The 22886-nt window shown below is 38.6% G+C and overlaps 1 protein-coding gene across 1 annotated transcript in view; it reads left to right on the top strand.

The window, feature by feature from the left end:
• Window positions 1–19572, top strand: part of ais (DExD-box helicase 52) — a 37339-nt gene extending 17767 nt beyond the window's left edge. The window contains exons 8-15 of the mRNA XM_071672534.1: window positions 1131–1206; window positions 3138–3341; window positions 6885–6975; window positions 7226–7348; window positions 8761–8987; window positions 13214–13378; window positions 14842–14957; window positions 18413–19572. Of these exons, the coding sequence (XP_071528635.1) occupies window positions 1131–1206; window positions 3138–3341; window positions 6885–6975; window positions 7226–7348; window positions 8761–8987; window positions 13214–13378; window positions 14842–14956 (1001 nt within the window). The 3' untranslated portion in view covers window position 14957; window positions 18413–19572. The remainder of the gene's footprint in view (window positions 1–1130; window positions 1207–3137; window positions 3342–6884; window positions 6976–7225; window positions 7349–8760; window positions 8988–13213; window positions 13379–14841; window positions 14958–18412) is intronic.
• Window positions 19573–22886: the final 3314 nt, after the last annotated feature.

Raw genomic sequence — 22886 nt, 5'->3', positions numbered from 1 at the left:
TGGATTTGGCAGCAGATGGAACCATGGAAGCGGAAGTGAGTCATAGGGTGGGGGAGGGGGCGAAAGTTCTGGGAGTGTTGAAAAATGTGTGGAAGGCAAGAACATTATCTTGGAAAGCAAAAATGGGTATGTTTGAAGGAATAGTGGTTCCGGCAATGTTATAAGGTTGCAAGGTGTGGGCTATAGATAGAGTTGTGCGGAGGAGAATAGATGTGCTGGAAATGAGATGTTTGAGGACAATATTTGGTGTGAGGTGGTTTGATCGAGTAGGTAATGAAAGGGTAAGAAAGATGTGTGGTAATAAAAAGAGTGTGGTTGAGAGAGCAGAAGAGGGTGTTTTGAAATGGTTTGGTCACATGGAGAGAATGAGTGAGGAAAGGGTGACAAAGAGGATATATTTGTCAGAGGTGGAGGGAACGAGGAGAAGTGGGAGACCAAATTGTAGGTGGAAAGATGGAGTGAAGAAGATTTTTAGTGATTGGGGCCTGAACATGCAGGAGGGTGAAAGGCGTGCAAGGAATAGAGTAAATTGGAACAATGTGGTATACCGGGGTCAACATGCTGTCACTGGATTGAAACAGAGTATGTGAAGCGTTTGGGATAGACCATGGAAAGGTGTGTGGGGCCTGGATGTGGAAAGGGAGCTGTGTTTTCGGTGCATTATACATGACAGCTAGAGACTGAGTGCTCTGAAACCACAGCTCCCTTTCCACATCCAGGCCCCACAGATCTTTCCTGGTTTACCCCAGACATTTCACATGGTCTGGTCCAGTCCATAGACAGCATGTCGACCCTGGTATACCACATTGTTCCACTTCACTCTATTCCATGCAGGCCTCTCACCCACAAGTGTGTGTGTGTGTGTTTGTGTGGCCTTTCTTACTTTGATTTCAGAGCAGTTTCTTTGGTTTGTACAGTGAGCAACAGTGAAGTTGTCTGCTAGCAAACAGGAAAAAGAACATCTTTTGAACTAATGATACACTTGAGCACTAACACAGCATGTAGGCTGTATCTAATATAATCACCGTTGATTACTATGATTCTATCATGACTTAAATTGATTGCTCAGTCTGAAACAGTAAATAAGTTAGAAGAGGGCATTGGTTTACTGATATCATGTGAATTTCCAGATGTGCTTATAACAACACCAAATCGCCTAGTGCACCTCTTGAAGGAAGATAACGGTCCAACTCTCACCTTATCCAAGTAAGTGCATATAACATTGGCATTATGATCACCCAGCTGTATAGGTAATGAATTCACCCAGGCTAGATTTTGAGTGCTCGAATAAATGTATCATTGGAGACTTTGCTGTAGTGAATAGTGGCAGAAATAGTGAATGTAGGTTTGCGGCAGGGGTGTGTGATGTCTCCATGGTTGTTTAATTTGTTTATGGATGGGGTTGTTAGGGAGGTAAATGCAAGAGTCTTGGAAAGAGGGGCAAGTATGAAGTCTGTTGGGGATGAGAGAGCTTGGGAAGTGAGTCAGTTGTTGTTCGCTGATGATACAGCGCTGGTGGCGGATTCATGTGAGAAACTGCAGAAGCTGGTGACGGAGTTTGGTAAAGTGTGTGGAAGAAGAAAGTTAAGAGTAAATGTGAATAAGAGCAAGGTTATTAGGTACAGTAGGGTTGAGGGTCAAGTCAATTGGGAGGTGAGTTTGAATGGTGAAAAACTGGAGGAAGTGAAGTGTTTTAGATATCTTGGAGTGGATCTGTCAGCGGATGGAACCATGGAAGCGGAAGTGGATCATAGGGTGGGGGAGGGGGCGAAAATTTTGGGAGCCTTGAAAAATGTGTGGAAGTCGAGAACATTATCCCGGAAAGCAAAAATGGGTATGTTTGAAGGAATAGTAGTTCCAACAATGTTGTATGGTTGCGAGGCGTGGGCTATGGATAGAGTTGTGCGCAGGAGGATGGATGTGCTGGAAATGAGATGTTTGAGGACAATGTGTGGTGTGAGGTGGTTTGATCGAGTAAGTAATGTAAGGGTAAGAGAGATGTGTGGAAATAAAAAGAGCGTGGTTGAGAGAGCAGAAGAGGGTGTTTTAAAATGGTTTGGGCACATGGAGAGAATGAGTGAGGAAGAGATTGACCAAGAGGATATATGTGTCGGAGGTGGAGGGAACGAGGAGAAGAGGGAGACCAAATTGGAGGTGGAAAGATGGAGTGAAAAAGATTTTGTGTGATCGGGGCCTGAACATGCAGGAGGGTGAAAGGAGGGCAAGGAATAGAGTGAATTGGAGCGATGTGGTATACAGGGGTTGACGTGCTGTCAGTGGATTGAATCAAGGCATGTGAAGCGTCCGGGGTAAACCATGGAAAGCTGTGTAGGTATGTATATTTGTGTGTGTGGACGTGTGTATGTACATGTGTATGGGGGGGTTGGGCCATTTCTTTCGTCTGTTTCCTTGCGCTACCTCGCAAACGCGGGAGACAGCGACAAAGTATAAAAAAAAAAAAAAAAAAAAATCGCAGTTGAAACTAAAGGAGGAAGAATGGTTATGATGAGATCGTGATTAAAGACTGAATGCAAAGATTAGTTATTATGATGAAATTTAGAGTACTGTGACAGCCTTTGCAGAAATAGTATATAATAAGTGATCTGAGGTACATGCTACACCTGAGAACATATTTATCTAATTAATTCTTACTCAGCATTATCATTTGTAATCAGAATAGAAATAACATTGAAAATTAAAAGAAAGATCAGAAAATATTAAACTTTAATTGAGAGAAGGTATTTTTCTTTATTGTATTTGAAAGAGCATTGAGATGTTCAATACATCTTTAAGTCTGAAGTGTGCTCATATGCATTAGAAAAGTTTTGTATGTGAGGATGTTGTGACCGGAGACATTAGATTTATATGGTAAGTCAACCTAGTGTGGAAACCTTTGTTCACCTTAGCATAGTGGATGTAAGTTTAGCAGGAGTCTCATTAGGAATTTAGAACATGATGTGGAGGACATAAAACATCCTAGGTGCCCACAACATTAAAAGTTATTGATCAGGTAGGAACGTTTCCCCTCCAGGACTTAATGATATTACTCTCAGTTCCCATATAAAGATAAGATTTATGTGTGCAGCAGTTTTTTCAACACTTCTTTTGATACATTATTAAGGCCTTTATTCCCATAGCGTTGAGTGGCTTGTTGTGGATGAGAGTGACCGCCTGTTTGAGGCAGGGAAGAATGGCTTCAGAGACCAGCTAGCAGAAGTGTACCAAGCTTGCACTGGAACCAATATTAAACGAGCCATGTTCTCTGCTACCTTTGCAGATGAGGTTCAACAATGGTGTAAGCTGAACCTGAATAATGTTGCTGTAGTGTCTGTAGGAATTAGGTAAGATTTTAAATCCATTTTAGATTCTCATTTTATTTTCATGATGGTTTCTTACAGTGCTCCCACTTGTCATTCTTTTCAATTTCTAGCTGTGTTTATTTATATGCATTTTTCCCGAAGTTAACTTTAATTGAAGAATTTCGATTATGATCCACAGTTTCCCCTTTAAAACTTAAGAACAGCACTTAGATCATTGATTGAAAAAGTCTGCATGATTATATGGTTCACATTTTGAAGCAAGAAGAAAAAAGGGATCTGAAAAGAATTTAGAAAAAAAGAAAAGAAAAAAGTCTAGTTGCCATGGTACCTTACCTTACCTTCCTTCCCCAGGATTCCCTTCTGCAGGACTCCTGCAGCAGTTACGAAGCTGACCACACCCACTGTGCAAGACTGCAGGAAGCATTATGAGATATTTTCTGTTATTTTATGTACAAACATTTCATTATATCATATTTCAGTTTTAAAACTAAAAGGTATTTGGGCTAAAAAAAATCCCTGAACTATTAACTGTAATTTTTGGTAATTTTGTGAAGGTAATAGATTGGCTTGAAAACCTTGGGACAAGACTGATTTTTCATGCTAAATTCAAATCTGACGTTGAAATATACATTTGGGGATATTGAGGACCTTATATAATTAATGGTTACTCTTTTATGAGATTCTGTGATTATTCAGTTTGTATTTACTGGGTATCTGTCATCTTGGGGAAGCATTATGAGATATTGTCTGTAATTATTCCAAGTACAGAAGCATTTCATTATTTTACATTTCTGTTGTAAAACAAAAAGGTTTTTGGGCTGAAAAATTCCCTGCAATTTTTGGTAATTTTGTGAGGGTAATAGATTTGCTTGAAAACCTCAGTATAAGAATTTTTCATGCTGAATTTGAATCTGGGTTGAAAAATATATTAGAGGACATTAAGGTCTGTAAACAATTAATTGTTACACATTTAGAAGATTCTGTGATTATTTGGTTTGTTTTTGTTGGGTATTTGTCAACCAAGGGAAGTGTTATGAGATATTTTCTGTAATTATTTCTTGTATAGGCACATTGCATCATTTCATACTTTAGTGTTAAAACAAAAAGGTTATTAGACTGAAAAAATTCCCTGACCTATTACCTACAATTTTTGGAACTTCTCTGAGGGTAATGGATTTGCTTGAAAAACTCAGTATAAGGACAATTTTTCATGCTAAATATGAATCTGGGGTTGAAATGTATGTTGAAGGATATTAGCTTGTTAAGAAGTAATTAATTGTTACTCTTTTAGAAGATTCTGTGATTGTCAGGTTTGTCTTTATTGGTTGGCTTCGGCTTAGGGAATCATTATGAGATAGTTTCCGTAATTGTTTCAAGTATAGAAGCCTTTTATCATGTGAATATTTCAGTTTTAAAACTAAAAGGTATTGGTTTGAAAATTTCCCTCAGTTATCTCCTGCAATTTTTGGTAATTTTGTGAGGATAATAGGTTTGTTTGAAAACCTCAGTATAAGGGTGATTTTTCATGCTTATATTTCTGGGGAGTGAAATTTTAGATGGGTTGTTGTGAGGTGACATTTAGGACTGGCTTAGGACATTTGTTGCTTTTTGGGTCATTTTAGTGTGTATGCACTTTCATTGTTGTGTTGGTGTGGGAGGAGGGATCTTTAGTATGTACAGGTTAAGTGTGAGGCAGGGATAGTTTTTCATTCCTTCCTTGAGTGGATGGTTGGTTTTGGAATGGATGAGAAGGGTCTACTACTGTTACAAAGAACTGAATGCCAAGCATATTGAGTTGTGAATAAACTGTAGGTATTTTTGTTTCGCTGTGCAACTACAAGTTTTAAGTACATTGTTTTTGTGATTAGCATCTTTATTATACATGGTTTTGACAAGGTGGATAACCAGGCAGGTAAAGCATACTTCAGAGTGGAGCAGAGAAATTGCTTGTAGAGGATACTAAGGGATTCTTTTTTGTCTCCAATCTTGGTTTCAGTAAGTGTTCTCAGGGTGTTTTGTTGATTTATGTTTGCAGAATTTATATACATTATCCACAAGTAAATAAAAACCCTACAGTAATAGTAGATTTTTGTCTCTTATGGTTTGGTAGGGTTTTGAATGGACCACGTTGAGTTGAGCAGGAGGTCAGTGTGAAATTATGATTGTCAGACTGTAAATCATATACCATCACTACCACTACAAAGAAATCAAATATATAATTTGTAGTGAAATGAATTAGATAGTACTATGCAGTGTTGCACTGAATTTGCTTGCAGCCTAGTGTAGTATAGTACTGTACTTATTTCATTGCTGCTTATTGTGAATGAAGCTAGGAGTGGGAGATACTTTTTTGACAATAAATTCAGCTGACAAACCTTAGCACACTGGCTAGTTGCACCCATGTTGGTCACCGAGAAGCCACCACAGGTTGGCGGTACTTTAGGGCGAACCAAGGATACTTCACTCATTTTCTTTGTAGTGTGACACAGTCACAACTTCTGATTTTTGTATCTGTACTTTTTTTTTCACACAAGTTGGTTGGTAGTTGATCATAGGCAGCCAACACCCTATAAGGTATATTACCATACTACCTGCCTAGGTTTCAAGAGGGTTAGTGACAGCTATCCTTTCTTTCTGCCTCACCTGCGTGTGAACTATTGATATTCTGTCCTCAAACATACAGTCTCCCCTTGTCCACTTAACTCACACAGCTCCATCTTCATAACTAGATTTTCCTCTAGCAAACACTGTGTGCTCACCCTGCCTTTTGGCAAAATGTAGGGACAGTAGGTAGGAACTTGTAGGCTGGAGCATTAGGAAGAAGTAGTCAGTAGAACATTATGTAGGAACCTCTGCAAACACTGTGCTGGAGTAGCCTTCTGCCAGTGGCCTGTGATGAGGCACCAAAGACCAGGAAGCAGCACTAAAGTTCACTAGTTATGGAGACTATATCTGTGGCCACTTCCTTGAGGGAGTTCCAGTTGGGAAGAGGCATCAGAGATATAGGTTAGATTTCACTCATTGCTTTTATTTTACTTTTTTCCTAGACCCACGTAGCAGGTTGTGGGTCTGAAGAGTCCAAAATAGTAGATGAAATTGCAGACTGTATAGGAATCAGAGCACTTCATCATCATCATTTACTCAGATCATCACTTGTTTGATGAAGAGGTGTTTTTATCATCTTCTGAATCATATTCCCTCAATCTTTCTTCTGTTTCTTCATCTTTCAAGTCATGCCTCCTCACTTCACAATTTATTTTTAGGTATTCTGATGACACACCCGTCCTAGGTGAATTGCGAATTATCTCCATGTGATAGCAGCACCTCATAGGAGTGCAGTAGCATCCTAAATTTTCAAGGAGTATAGGTATCTTATGGCACTCATAGCCGACATTATCTTGGGGATCAAAAAGTGACAGTTGCATATAGCCGACAAAAACAATGAATAGGTTAAGTCATATGAAGTGCCTGATTCATGAATGAACCTTTTACCCAGAAACTGCTTTTTTAGCAGTCTAGAAATGTAATTTCTCTGCATATTAACATGCCTTTATTTATTTACAGAAACAGTGCATCAGAGGATGTAAAACAAGAACTGTTGTTTTGTGGTGATGAGAGTGGGAAACTCTTAGCCCTCCGTGATATTTTCCGGAAGGTTAGAGCAGTGTGCTGTTGTAGTTTTTATTTTCTTCTTGAAAGAAACATCAGCATCTCATTAAAATCTTTTTTGAAAAATCTCCTCTGGACAGCTTGATTAATGTAAATCAGTGTTCTCTCTTTTTGGTTCACCTGCTTCCTAGGTTTAACTAAGCCCCTCACTCAAGGAATTATTAAAGTAATAACCATTTATTCATCATGTATCCTAATAAGCTTTTATATATGTATGTAAATATTGTTATTTACAGGGTTATGAACCACCAGTCTTATTGTTTGTGCAAACCAAAGAGAGGGCTAAGGAGTTGTTCAAGGAGCTGATATATGATAACATGATGGTAGATGCCATCCATGCTGACCGTACACAATTGCAGGTAATTTTGTATAGAGTATTGATATGATTATTATAATCATTACATCTTGTGCTTACACACTAACAGGGAAAAGTTCCTGGAGATCCGTTGTTCTAGCAATCTGTTAATGTATGATTCACTGAAACCCACATTGATGGGGGGTTACATTCATGACCCAAAATTTCCCCAATCTTACTCTTTATGCATGGACTATACCCGAAACAGCTTACCATTGTTTTACCACACTTTAACATGAAATTTAGACTGCCTGATTCAGCAAGTGTTGCCATATCTTAGGTCAATCAGACAATATTTAATGACACTTAAGAGTAGTGGAGTGGGATTAGGGTGGAGTAAGGGTTACTGGAAAGGAGAGGAAGGGGAAATAGGTATGTTTGTGTTAACCCATGAATTATCTAATACAGCATCTGTCTCAGCTGAAGAGGGAGAGGTTTGCAGTGATCTTTTGAAAATGCTCTCCAATGATACTAAGCTTTGAGATCTGCCTTTTTCCTTTTTTAAGTTTTTATAAGCACCTGAAGCATCTGTAAGCTTTCTAGAAAGCACTAGGGTTCATTCGTGGATCCATGTCCTTAATTGTTTAAATGTTTAAACAGTTCTGCTAAGCTCTTCATTGTTATTCTACATGTGGTAGGGGATGTGCTGTTGCCAGTATCTTTCTCTCCTCTTTGAGTTTCCCTGCCGTGATCTGCATGGTTTTTTCAATGGTCAGATCCCCAGTCAATTCAGTCAGTTCAAAGCTAACACCATTAACAAAAAACCTGGTATTATCCTGAAAGGCAATTATCAGAAGGTATAATTGGACATTAGATAACCTTTATTTGTTGGTTAAAGATAGTACGTCATGTTAAATGTAAATGGTGCTAATTGCTGATATGTTATTAACCTAGAATCCATACTGTGCAAGTCAGCTTCCTAAAACAAAAGTTTGTGTAATTGAACCTTTGAGACCATATGTTAAAGTTGTTTATAAAGTTGTCTATGCAAAGTAGATTATGGCCTTGTTTTTTGTTTACTTCATGTTGCTCACAACTTTAATTAAAGCATGAACTTCAGAAGTTCATCTTTTATATGTTATACAGGAAGAATAGTGTTTTAATAGCATTCATGATATTAATTTTTCATACTTGATCGCCGTCTCCCGTGTTAGCGAGGTAGCACAAGGAACAGACCAAGAAAGGCCACATCCACTCATATCCATTCTCTAGCTTGCATATATAGTGCACTGAAACCACAGCTCTTTATGTACATCCAGGCCCCACAGATTTTTCCATGGTTTTCCCTGGACAATTCACATACATGATAAACTTAAATGCTAGAAACTTGAAAAAATTTGAAACTTATGAGCCATGGATTAGACTCATATAGAAGGAAAACACCAGGATGAGATATTAATACTCCCTTTTTTTCAGCGTGACAACGTGGTTCGGGCATTTAGGGAACGGAAGTTATGGGTTTTGATATGTACAGAACTAATGGCCAGAGGAATAGACTTTAAGGGCATTGGTCTTGTCATCAACTATGACTTCCCACCATCAGCAATCAGTTATATTCACAGAGTAGGTCGAACAGGACGAGCTCATCACCCAGGACGTGCCATTACATTCTGGACAATGGATGATAAACCTTACCTGAGAAGGTGAGCCAGAAAACAGTTGTGTTGGTATTTCCCAATAGTTTTCTCTTGTACTTTAACTTCGCACCATGTATTTACTGGTTACCTCATTTGCTATGGAAGCCCCTTTCCTTGATATTCTTATTTCTTTGAATTCTTCAAGAAGATTTTGAACATCGATGTTATATCTTCAAGGCTTTAATATATTGAGCTATATGGGGTGAGAAAAACTTGTAAGTGTCACCAACATAAGCTTACTAGTAACATATTATTGCACATTGTGTAAAAGGATAAGATTTATCAGATCTTTTCAGAAGAGGATTTGAAGATATGAAGTCCTTTCATAACACTGGAGCTTTTATACCCAGCTTCACACAGGGTGTTTGATCAGCCATTTCCTTGGACTTTTGTTATTAAAGAGTATAACCTTAAATAGAGTTTCAGCATCTAAATAGGACTTCCAGTTTCTTAGAGGCAGACTTAGTTATTTCCTTAATGCAAGGTTTCCAAGACAGAATGGATGTTATAGTAATGCCAAGTATATTCAACGAGTTGAGAAGTGGAATTACAGAAAAGTCAAAGGAGATAGGAAAGTTGTAAGGAATTTTCATTAGAAAGGTTGGTAAAAACTTGGTCTTAGGAGAATTAAACTCAACCAGATTTCGTTGCCTGACCAAGATATCCTGTCTTAGTCTGAGTTTATTGAGGCTGCTATTTTAAGATGAGATGCAGATGAAGTGAAAAAGGAAGGGGCAGAATTGAAGGATATGAAGGAATGCAGTGTTGAGTCATCATAGTATGAATGCATCTTGTCATTTGTAGAAAAAATGATTTTGTTAATAAATTGGAGAAAAAGCGAAGACAGGACAGAACCCTGAGGAAGATCTCTGTTGAAGGAGAAAGTATTGGGTGGTCTATCAACTGCCATGGATATAGATCGGCCAGAGAGGAAGCTAGGTATGAGGGAGGTAAGCTAAAAGAAGGGAGCTTAGAAATGAGACCCCCATGCCACACCCTGTCAAAAATTTTAGATATATCAAGGGCAGCTGCACAGGATTCCCCAAAATCTTTCAGGGTTGATGACTAGTAAGATAGGAAAGAATATCACCAGTGGATCTTGCTTTACGGAGGTTATATCGGTGATGAGAGGAGAACCTGAGATTCAAGATTTCTGAGGATATGGGAGTTGAGGGATTCAAAGACTTTGGAATTGATAGATGTCAGAGTAATAGGATGATTGAAGGATTAGAATGGTCACCCTTCTTAGGGATGGGATATACCAATACTAGCCTCCAAAGAGAAGGGAAAGTTCCATTTTTTAAATAGAAGTGGAACAAGACAAGCAAGCATAGATACAAGTTCAGGGGTAAGAACCTAAGAGAGTTGCTTTGTTTATGGGAGTCATAGCTATTGTGCCACCAAAATGTAAAAGTAAAGGAAGGGTGGAGCAATAGATCATGTTAGCAATACCTTTAGCTAAAGACCAGAAGGACTTATCAATGGATGAACGGGAGAGGTTATTGCACTTCTTTTGAATAAAGGAGCACTGCCTCTTGGGCAGTTATTACAGGCAGTGATAAATGTTGAATGGGAGTCAAGAGGAAGCTGTTTTTTTTTTTTCAAGCCTGATGTGCCTAATCCCTTACTTGAATGTCTTCAGTATAAGATCAGTTGAACCAGGGATTGGAAAAAGAGGTTGTCTTGGAAAAGAAGGGATAAATGCTTCCATTCCCACGATAATAACCTCTGCTGTGTGCTTGTGTTTGGTGGACACAAAAGCATCACCACTTAAGAAGCAAAAATATACTCAAAGAAAGTCTGCAAAGAATTTTCTTTAGCTATTCCAGTCAGCTTTGTTGTAGTGCTAATATTTATGTTTAGAAGGGGTAGCTGGAGCATCTTCCCACCTTTCTGAATTTTCAGGCAGCAGTACCCCAAAGCTTCCAGAACTTCCTCCTCCCATCTCCATGATATCCCACTCCGCTATAGTTCCATCCACTTCTGACAGTGTTTCCTCATTCTTTCCTTTCCGTATGTACATACCATTTCATCAAACCCTGGTCAACTTTGTCACTCACACTGTGCTGACTACTGCAACTTTCTCTTCCACATTCATTCTTTACATGAGCAACCCATTTCATACAACATGTTTTCTGTAAGGCATTTAATTTCCAACGTGTCCACTCTTTCTTTAATTTTTATTCAGGATCTGTGGCTCACATCCTTACAGTATTGTTAGGACTACTTTACCTTCAAACATTACCATATTTGTCCTGATTGACATTGACCTCTCCTTTCACATACTTCTGAATGCACCCAGGACCTTATCCCGACATCTGTCCGTGACTCATTTCAGCCCCAGTGGTTCCATCTACTGCTGTGTCCACTTCCAGAGGTACTTCTCTACTTCCTCCAAATCCTCCCCACTCTCTCATCTTGTTTGATTCCCCTTAACAAACCTTTGTTCTCATTTATTGCAATTTTCACTTTTCATTTACACTTTGTCACCAGCTTTTCAAGTTGCTCTTTGGAATCTTGTCTCCAGAGCCATCATAAGCAAAGAGCAACTGATTCATATTGTGTCCCTTCCCACCTTTAGCACATTGTAGAATTGACTCTCACCATTGTATCCATGAACAGACTAGCTAAACAGTCAAACCCCCCTTCTTTTCTTGATCGATTCAACTGCCATACTTCATTTCTCTGTTCACCAAACCATTTATCATGACACTCTCACTCCATGCATTCCCCTGTACCAGACACCTATCTGCTACCCTGTATCTTCTAATACAGTCAGCAGTCCTTCAAAATCCTCACTCCATCTCTTTCCCTCAACATTGGTGTTATGACTTCCCTGTCGGTTCTCAGTGATGCTCCCCTTTGTTGTCATTAGGCTGTTCACCTAAAATATTTTTTTATTCTCCCTTTCTCATTTTGCCTTCTTTTTTGTCCCTGCACCTTCCTCATGACCTCCTGTGTGTTTCTCTTGTATACCTCCAAATCACTTGTACACCTTTCTTGCAGGCATCACCTATACTGTACACCTTTTCTCTTCACTTACAGTTTAACTCTCATCCCACCATACACTACATTTTCCCAAATGCCCATATCCCACCTTCAACGTACTACACACTTCACCCATCCACTCTATATACCAGATTGATATAAGGAAGTTATACTTTCTTTTTCTTTGTTGATGTTTGGTAGGCATATTCTGTAAGGAAGGTTTTTCTCCCTTTAAGAGAAGGTAATTTCTGAGGAACTGCATAGTTAAGAAATCAGGATGCATGATAGCTTGGCCCTGTGGGATGCATTGCAGATAATTGGTAGGTGAAGATATATTAGTATAGTTGAAGTTACAAAGACAGGAGATAGATGACAGAAGGGATGATGGACATATGATGCAGGTGAATTGTGAATAACCAGAAGAATTTCATATAGGGATGCCAACTTGTCAGTCATGTACTGTGTGATTACTATTTGTATGCTGCAGGGAGAGCTTTACACACTTGTTGGCCTGCCTCAGTCTTGTATATGTGTGTGTACTCCTTTTTATGTATACACACATATAGAAAGATATAATACATATATAAGATTGAGAGACAGGGCAATGAGCATAAAAGTTTCTCCCATATGTGTGTGCGTGCATGTTTGTATAATCAAAGACAAGGAAGCCCTTTTACTGATGTGGAAGCCCATGTTTACTGTAGTGTCGAGGAAGTTGGTTCAGGATAAATGTGTGGTCTGCCTTCCTGTATGCACTCTGTCTTAGTACATATGGGACATTAGATATACCGTGCAGTAGAATGAAAATACTTGTTGCTTCAGCACATTACTGATCCTGAATTTTTTTTTTTCTAAAAAAGACTGTGGGGGATGATGGAATGATGGAAAAAGGTAAATAATTGTAGAATATTTGAATATGAGTGTTAATGGTGAGGTGACAGACATTCTCGAAAAGAATATACTGTACTTAAAAAGATACTGATGATTTAGGAATAAAAATCTAAAGTATGTACAAGAACAAGAACCATCATGATATATGTACTAATCTTAAGGGAAGTGATTTTCTGTACATGTGTGATACCACAATTTGTGATACGTTGAGTGCAAAATATTTATGAGTATTATGGCTTATGCACTTAACCATATTTTTCAACTTGTGGTATGCTCGTCTGACTCACATACTTTTCTTTACTTTCCCACAATGAATGTCAAACACTTTACTCTTTTTCCTTTCATTCATTCAGTGTTGCTCATGTGATCGCAAGTTCTGGCCAGGAGGTACCAAGCTGGATGCTGAAGCTCAAGAAGCCAAGTAAAAATGAAAAAAAGATATTATCCACACAGCACCCAGAACGGGGCCACATTTCAGCCACTGTTCTTTTCGAGATGCATCAAAAGCGAAAACGAAAGTGAGTCTCCTTATGTTCTCAGATATTATTGCTTTTATGAGAAATGTTAACAAGTAGATCAGCTTTGTTGTGAAAACATTCAAATTGTACATTATAGTCGTCTTAACTTTTATATGGATATCACTTGATATTAGAACACTGGATTTAAGTATTTTGAGTTCTAATTTTTGGGAGGGAGTAGTTGGTAGGCAGCTAACAACAAAGTAGGATATATTATCAGTACTGACTGCCTGGGTATCAGGAGGATTAGTGACAGCTGCACAGTGAGCCGCCAGCACTCTTGTGACCGAGGAAACTTGTCTTTTCCTTATGGCTCACCCACACATGGACTACTAGCACATGATCCACAGACATGCAATCTTTCCTTGTCACACATAAACATCTCTTAACTCACACAGGTCATTCTTTAGAATTCTAGATTTTCCTTGTGAGCACTATGTGCTAGCCCTGCCTTTTGACTGAATGGTAGGAGCAGTAGATAGTTGTGGAAAGGAACATTAGGCTGGAGCATTAGATACAAACATTAGGTAAAGTAGTTGGTAGGTATATTAGGCAGGAGCATTAGGTAGTAGTAGTCAGTAGAACATTAGGTTGATGCGAGGCACTGAAGGACAAGAAGCATCACTGGAGTTGTGGCCATCCCCTTGAGGGAGTTCCAGAAGGGAACAGGTGTCATAGATATAGATAGAGTTCTTATTTTTACCAAATTTCCTTTTTTTTCTTTTTTAGCTTATTTAATGTAACCAAGACCTTGACACCTTCAGTCCATAGTATGACCCACCCCAGTCCCCATGGTTCCATCCGCAATTATGTACAGTCCTAGGTTAATAAATAATTTTAAATAATCTTTAATTCCTGATAATTAAAACTCCACTTCCACCACATCTCACTCCCTCCCCCAATGCTGTGCCTTATCTTTTGTTCACTCCTAAAGTAAATCAACACACTTGTTTTAACATAAATATGCCATTAATAATATTATACTTGATCCCCGTTTCCTGCATCAGCAAGGTAGCGCCAGAAAACAAAGAATGGCCCATCCACACATAAACACATATATATACATAAGCGCATATACACATATCAACACAGACATACTCATACATATATATTCATTCCTGGTGCCACCTCGCCCCACAGGAAACGGCATCACTGCCCTCCGCTTCATTGAGGTAGCACCTGGAAAATAGACAAAAAAGAAAAAAAAAGCCACATTCGTTCACACTCAAGTCTCTAGCTGTCATTTGTAATGCACCGAAACCACAGCTCCCTATGCACATCCAGGCCCCACATACCTTTCCCCAGATTTTTCACATGCTCTGGTTTAGTACATTGACGGCATGTCAACTCACAGTCGACATGTTAACTATCACAGCCTCTAATATCTACATGTATGGAATATTTGTGACTAGATTTACTATTATGCTTCTCATCTCTAAAAGGGGTTTTCCTTCTCCCTACAGGCAAATGTTTAAGAATTCAAAAAAGATGAAAACTTCATCAACAAGGAGTAAAAATACTGGCAACCATGATGTGACAAGTGATGAGATTCAAGAGAGTGAAAAAGTATCATCATAATGTAAGTGTGATATAACTGTGAATGAATGATACATTTTTCTATCATTAACTTTCAATTTTATGGTCCTAATAGTACTTTTACAGCTGTAGATGAAGTCACATTGATAATTCAATGAGGTGAATAAAATTAAATAGATAGGGGAGAAAGAATACTTCCCATGCATTCCTCATGTGTCGTGGAAGGCGACTAAAGGGGACGGGAGCGGGTGGGGCTAGAAACCCTCCCCTCCTTGTATTTTAGCTTTCTAAACAGGGAAACAGACCATTCTTTCGTCGTGTTACCTCGCTAATGCGGGAGACAGTGACAATGTATAATAAATAAATATAAGATTCATAAAGGTGTAAGCAAACACTTACACTTAAAATGTGACATACAACACCTATTGATACATGATCATGTGCAGCTTACATCACCCAAGACTGGATTTTTGTATAAACATTTTGGGGTAAACCATGGAAAGCTGTGTAGGTATGTATATTTGCGTGTGTGGACGTATGTATATACATGTGTATGGGGGTGGGTTGGGCCATTTCTTTCGTCTGTTTCCTTGCGCTACCTCACAAACGCGGGAGACAGCGACAAAGAAAAAAAAAGAAAAGTTTGCTTAGCATTCCTGGGAAATTATATGGGAGGGTACTGATGGAGAGGATGAAGGCATGTACAGAGCATCAGATTGGGGAAGAGCAGTGTGGTTTCAGAAGTGGTAGAGGATGTGTGAATCAGGTGTTTGCTTTGAAGAATGTATGTGAGAATTACTTAGAAAAGTAAATGGATTTGTATGTAGCATTTATGGATTTAGAGAAGGCATAGAGAAGCTCTGTGGAAGGTATTAAGAATATATGGTGTGAGAGGCAAGCTGTTAGAAGCAGTGAAAAGTTTTTATCGAGGATGTAAGGCATGTGTACGTGTAGGAAGAGAGGAAAGTGATTGGTTCTCAGTGAATGTAGGTTTGTGGCAGGGGTGTGTGATGTCTCCATGGTTAATTTGTTTATGGATGGGGTTGTTAGGGAGGTGAATGCACGAGTTTTGGAAAGAGGGGCAAGTATGCAGTCTGTTGTGGATGAGAGAGCTTGGGAAGTGAGTCAGTTGTTGTTTGCTGATGATACAGTGCTGGTGGCTGATTCGGTGAGAAACTGTAGAGGCTGTGACTGAGTTTGGCTGTGGATGGCACCATGGAAGCAGAAGTGAATCATAGGGTGGGGGAGGGGGCGAAAATCCTGGGAGCCTTGAAGAATATGCTGAAGTCGAGAACATTATCTCCGAAAGCAAAAATGGGGATGTTTGAAGGAATAGTGGTTCCAACATTATATGGTTGCGAGGCATGGGCTATGGATAGAGTTGTGCGGAGGAGGGTGGATGTGCTGGAAATGAGATGTTTGAGGACATTATGTGGTTTGAGATGGTTTGATCGAGTAAGTAATAATAGGGTAAGAGAGACGTACGGTAATAAAAAGATTGTGGCTGAGAGAGCAGAAGAGGGTGTTTTGAAATGGTTTGGTCACATAGAGAGAATGAGTGAGGATATATTTGTTTCAGAGGTGGAGGAAATGAGAAGTGGGAGACCAAATTGTAGGTGGAAAGATGGAGTGAAAAAGATTTTGAGTGATTGGGGCCTGAACATGCAGGAGGGTGAAAGGCGTGCAAGGAATAGAGTGAATTGGAACAATGTGGTATACCAGGGTCAACATGCTGTCAGTGGATTGAACCAGGGCATGTGAAGCGTCTGGGGTAAACCATGGAAAGTTCTGTGGGGCCTGGATGTGGAAAGGGAGCTGTGGTTTCGGTGCATTATAACATGACAGCTAGAGACTGAGTGTGAATGAATGTGGCCTTTGTTTTCTTTTCCTAGCGCTACCTTGCACTCATGAGGGGGGGAAGGGGTTGTTTTTTTATATATGTGGCGGGATGGTGATGGGAATGAATAAAGGCAGACATTATGAATTATGTACATGTGTATATATGTATATGTCTGTGTGTATTTATATGTATACGTTGTGATGTATAGGTATGTATACTTGCGTGTGTGGATGTGTATGTATATACATGTGTATTTGGGTGGGTTGGGCCATTTCTTTCATCTGTTTCCTTCCGCTACCTCGCTAATGCGGGAGACAGCGAGAAAGCAAAATAGAAATAGATTTTGCATTGCACTCATCCAGTTTAGCATTCATAAACTTCAACACTCAACCATGGGAAAACAAAGGTACTACTAATAAGAGTATTTATTTATTCTCAATTTACATGCTGATGCATGCATTATATTTTTACGTGTATACATGTGTATGTGGGTGGGTTGGGCCAATCTTTGGTGTGTTTCCTTGCGCTACCTTGCTGATGCAGGAGATGGCAATTAAATTAATTATGACCATAAAAAGGACATTACCAGCCACCAAGATTAAATACAAAACAGGGCTGTTGTGATACTTCACCATCATGCAGCAGTGGAAAACCAGAAACAAGACTTTCCCCACGGTTAATTACAAAGCCAAAATGGTATGCAGTCTGTACTCACCTTTTTGAGGTTGGAATTGCTGATATACCAGTAACTGTTAGTTGCAGTGTACAGTGCTGTTGTCATGGGGATATTGAAACAGATTGTCATCATATTAACTAAATTTACCATGTTGCTGGACACCTACCATGTTACTGGAGACCATCTGCTTAAGGTTACACCGAGTGAAAAGTCGCCATGGGCGAGGGTGTATCTCCATCCTATTCCTGATACAGATTGTAGTGCTGCCTTGAAGCTGTAAGACCCCTAAGAAATGGGTCCTGGGTATTTATGAATTAAAAACTAATGTATGAAGTGATAATACTCCACTGTGCTGTATTTTACTAAATCATAAATTTAATAATACACACTGTATTGGGAAACAGTATTGAAAAATCACTATTAACAGAACACAGTGCAAAGACTTCAAGTCCTACTTGTACTTTGCTGTGCAATCTGAGAATACCCAGCATTAGCTTCTATATTGGTACATGTATGTATTTTATATTTTAATCATTTTTTAATTAAAAATGAATTTCCAAGAATATTTTAATCTGTATTAAGAGCACTGAATAGCCATAGAAGCTCCAGTGCTTGGCTTCCCAGCCTGAATTTTATAATCCAATCCCAGACTTAGCTGTAAGTCAGCATTCTGGTCGGGGTGTTGGCATGTATTTATGAGCTAATGACTAACCGCAGAACAGTACAGTGAGTCTAATGGAAGTTATCACAACAGTCCTGTACTGGTAATTAAAAAATTGGTGTCATGAGGATGTGTTGGGAAAACCCATACCCTTGCGCAAGGAGTATCGAGTGAAGAAAATAATGACGAATGCAAATTTGGAAATGAGTGGTGTGGATGGGAATGAAAATTATCAGGCAAGAGAGAAAGAATGGAGTAAGTTGGTAGGCAGTCAATGACCAGAGGATTGAATGAAAGCTATTACTATTCTTTTGTTCACAGGAAAAGGTGCGAAGGATTTATGTAGCAATTACAAGAGGACAAAGTCCATGCAAATACTGTGGAAGACTTGCCTTCTGCCAGTGGCCTGTTAAGGGTGAGGCACGAAAGGCTAAGCTGCTACACTGGAAAAGAGGTGCAGAGATGGAGTGTGGTGGTGAAAGTATGGTGGCTAGTGGCAAGCCTGTTTGTGGATGATACTATGTGAAGAGGAGTTGCAAAGGCAGTAGGTTATTTTTTATGATGTTTGTTAGCAATGCAGTTGAAGGTAAATGCAAGTAAAAGTAGAGTAATGGCTTTGAAAGAAAAAAGTGAAAATATAATTTTGTAAAGCCATATAAAGTGAAAGAAAAAAGTTTACTAAACTGTTTTGGATATGGGGGTAGAAAGACAGGAAGTGGAGAGAAGTCATATATTTAGGAGCTGTCTGTGTAAAGTATGGTGATATGGAAAGGGGTTGGTGTAAGAGAAAGACCAACAGTGAAATGAGCAAATAGAGTGGAAGAATACTAGGGGGAGAGAAATAGTGGAATGGTGTATACAAGGGAGGCATATTAAGGACAGAGATAAGTGAAGACTTTTGCCATGGCCGCCCCCATGATGGAAACTCCAGGAGGAAATGGGCATTAGACATAGATAAGAGGACTCCAAAAGGAAGTAAATATATTGGAAATTAGAATAATTACATAAAAGTAGTTGAAAATGTGGATTACTAATATGCAAGGCAAAATATGAGGGTCAAATGAATCAAATAGGTATTATAACCAAATTTTCTTTTGATCATCTCAGACAATATCAATGCTAAGAGTATAAACTATCTTCAAATATTACATATTAAATTTTATATCGTATAATGAACAAATAAATGGTTCTGCTAACTAAAAAGCTTACACAATACTATAGAGATTAGACAAAATATTTATCACATTATAAAGATGGAACATAAAACCGTACAAGACATAACTTTTTCTGTAATAAGTTATTTCACTGTTGATGACAGTATTTACCAAGTGTTCAAATTCCAAGAATAAAGAACTACTGCTTGAACATTTCATTAACATAAAACTTCAATAGGTGTTCTGTGTTCTACAAATGAACCTTATTTACATTTGTATATTTCTTGGTCTCCAAAATAATTATGGTATCTAAAAATATCTAATTTCCATATGACTTTAGTTACCAAACCTGTATCTTGTGGTTTATAAGATAAAGCACTTCAAACTTAACTCGCATACCAGCATGCATTAGAGGAAAATATTTGTATGATTAAATATATTTTTGACTGTAAAATGCTATAACCTATCGAGGAATGATTGCAGATACAGTATTGTATAAAAATTGAGCCAAACAATTCTAAGATTTAAAAAGAAAAAAATCTAAGACCTCTGCTATAATTACATGTAAAAAAAAAAAAATATCAACAGCAAGTAGACAATTGTACAGTTACTGAGAAATTTATTACACAAAAAGAAGTCTTTCAGAATTATGTGCTGGTAAAATCACAGTTCCTTAATAAACTAAAAGAATGCTTCACAGATTCATAATGAAAAGGACCAGCACTTATCTAAACTACAGCTCACTCATCATGTACATGACCAGGTTACCTACATATCAAAACCAATTGCATAAATTTCTGAATTCTACATTCCATGAATTATATACTACTTAATATTTGTTTATGCTATATGTATTCAATAAGCAACTGAACTGAAATTATGTATTTTGTGACCGACATTACCTGTGAAGAAAAAAAAATCCATATTCGTACGTTACATAGAAATAAGCACCATAAATTTCAATCCTCTGGTACATTTCCACAAAAACGCACTAAAAAAAGCTTTCATTTTCAGGAAATTAATGAACATCTATTTATTAAACTAACTAATAAGCATGAAAATAGTTACTATTAGGAAGTACTTCACAAATACATGAAAACCAAAATAACGTACAACTTAAGAAAATGAATACTGAATTCATGTTGATGTTATTGGCAAGTTAATTCTTATATTATTACAATGATCGCACAGGTCCTGCATATACAATATCATCAACCAGCCTTCATTAAAAATTTGACCATAACACTACACAAGAAACAAGAAAAAGTGAAAAGCAGAGTAAAAAATATATGGATGGCTGACTTCATGGCACTCCCATCACTGCAACCTGCATAAGGTACAGAAGCCATGAGCATTAAGTCCCTTGTTATGCTGTATATCCACAGTTGGAGCATTTCGGCTCACGGCAGCAGCAGCAATATGCTATGATCCCTGGGACGATGCCAAGGGGCAGGAGCAAACAGCAAGTGATCCATGTACAGCAGGATGCACTGTTTGTTATTTTTCCTTTCTGTGGGAAAGTGTATTCATTACTATGCATGTAATTCATAATGATTCATAGAAAACAAGTACAAGAAATAAAATGCTAGGGAAGTAGGTAACAGATGGTAGGCAACCAGTGACTAGTGAGGTATATTACCAGTACTGCCTGCCTGGGTGGGTATAGGGATGGTTAATGATGGCTGCGTAGTAAGACAGCACTGCAGTAGTTGTCAAGTTGCACTCCTCTGGCCCAGGTAGCTATCTTTCCTTTCTACCTCTCCTATATATGGACTAGTGGCATTCTGTCCACAAACATACAGTCTCAACTCGTCGTACATAGCACTTGAGAACACTTAACCCACACAGCTCATTCTTTGTAACTCAAGATTTTCCTACGGTGAGCGCTATGCACCTGCCTTTTGGCAAAATGGTATGAGCAGTAACTTTAAGTAGTAGGTAGAAACATTCAGACAGGAGCATTAGGTACAAACATTTAGTAGAAGTATTAGGTAGAAAGATTAGGCAAGAGCATTAGGTAGCAGTAGTTAATAGGAACATCCGGTAGGAGCCTTTGCAAATGCTGCGCAAGACTTGCCCTCTGCCAGTGGCCTGTCAAGGGTGAGGCATGAAGGCTAAGAAGCTGCACTCGAGTTCACTAGTTATGGAGAATGACTCCTGTTGTGGCTACCCTCTTGAGGGAGTTCCAGTTGGGAGCAGGTGTCAGAGATATACTGATAGAGAGAACACTACAACCTAACAACTAAAAAGATACCATATTTTGTCTTTTCTTAACAAGCAAATAAATAAGCCACTGACATTGCCATATTTGTGAGTCCGGTATATGTGTTGGCACATGCAATTTATTATCAAAATTTTAAAAAAATATCAAGACAGAATACCAAGCTAAACATAACAAGAGATTACTGCAGGTGTCTGCAGAACTATGTGGCTCAGCTAATCACTGTGTCTTAATGCAACTAATACCTACAGACTCTTTTATTAAAAAATGATTGAAACACATTTACATTAGACATCTTTGTTAAATAAAGGGGGGTTATCTTCATAATGAAAAATGAAGCACAGTCTCCTTGGAAGATTACGTTAACAGCTGTGAGATTTCAAAATTTCCCAACAAAGATTCTCAGTAACTTGTGCGAACACAATGTAATCCTGCATACAATCAAAACGCAATATAATCCTGCATAAAATCAAAACGCTTACATTATTTCTTAATATATAAATTCAATGTTACTTCATAAAACGTATTTATAAGAAAAATTTAAAAATATTAGAAGTTAGGTAATTGTAGTTGGTGGGAACATTAGGTAGGAGCCTTTAAAAACAGTGCCCTACAGTTGCCCTCTCCCAGTGGCCTGTTAAGGGTAATGCACTAAAGACTAAGTGGCACGAGTTCACTAGTTATGGAGACTGCTCCCATGGCCACCCCCTCAAGGAAATTCCCAAAGGGAACAGGCATCAGATAGATATAGAAAAATATCTATAACAGCTGAATTAAATCCACGATGTAAGGTTTGAAGGAAGGATCTCACATGCAGTTTTGTATCTATATCTCAGATGCCTGTTCCCTTTGAGAACTTCCTCAAGGGGGTGGCCTGGCAAAAGTGTTTCCATAACGACTGAACTCCAGAGCTGCTTCTTAGCCCTGAACAGACCACTGGCAAAGGACAACTCTAGTAGTTTTTCAGAGGCTCCTATCTAATGTTCCTACCAACTACTACTACCTCAAGTGTCTACCTAATGTTACAAGCTACTGCTTCTACCTAAAGTTCCTGTCTTAACATTCCTAGATTATACTTCTACCTATTGCTCCAACCACTTTGCTAAAAGGCAGGGACAGTGTAAATCACTCACCACAGGAAAATCTTGAGCTGCATGAGTTAAGTGTTGTCAAGCATTACTTGTGACAAAAAGATACTGTTTGTGTAAGGAAAATCAGTAGGTCACGTGTCATAGGAATGCAACTTGACAATCACCGAGGTGCTGGTTCATGATACAGCCATCACTAACTAACCCGCCAGTACCCAGGTGGGTAGTACCAGTGATATACCTCCTTGGTCAGTGGCTGCCTACCAACTACTACCTACAATGGATAGTGTTTAGTTGTTATATAGAGAATAAGGAAATTTTTTTTCAAAAAT

The sequence above is a fragment of the Panulirus ornatus genome, chromosome 17 (assembly GCF_036320965.1).
Source record: "Panulirus ornatus isolate Po-2019 chromosome 17, ASM3632096v1, whole genome shotgun sequence".
Classification (NCBI taxonomy): domain Eukaryota; kingdom Metazoa; phylum Arthropoda; class Malacostraca; order Decapoda; family Palinuridae; genus Panulirus; species Panulirus ornatus.
The sequence above is the reverse complement of the archived record's forward strand: the minus strand, read 5'-3'. Positions and strand labels throughout refer to the sequence as shown.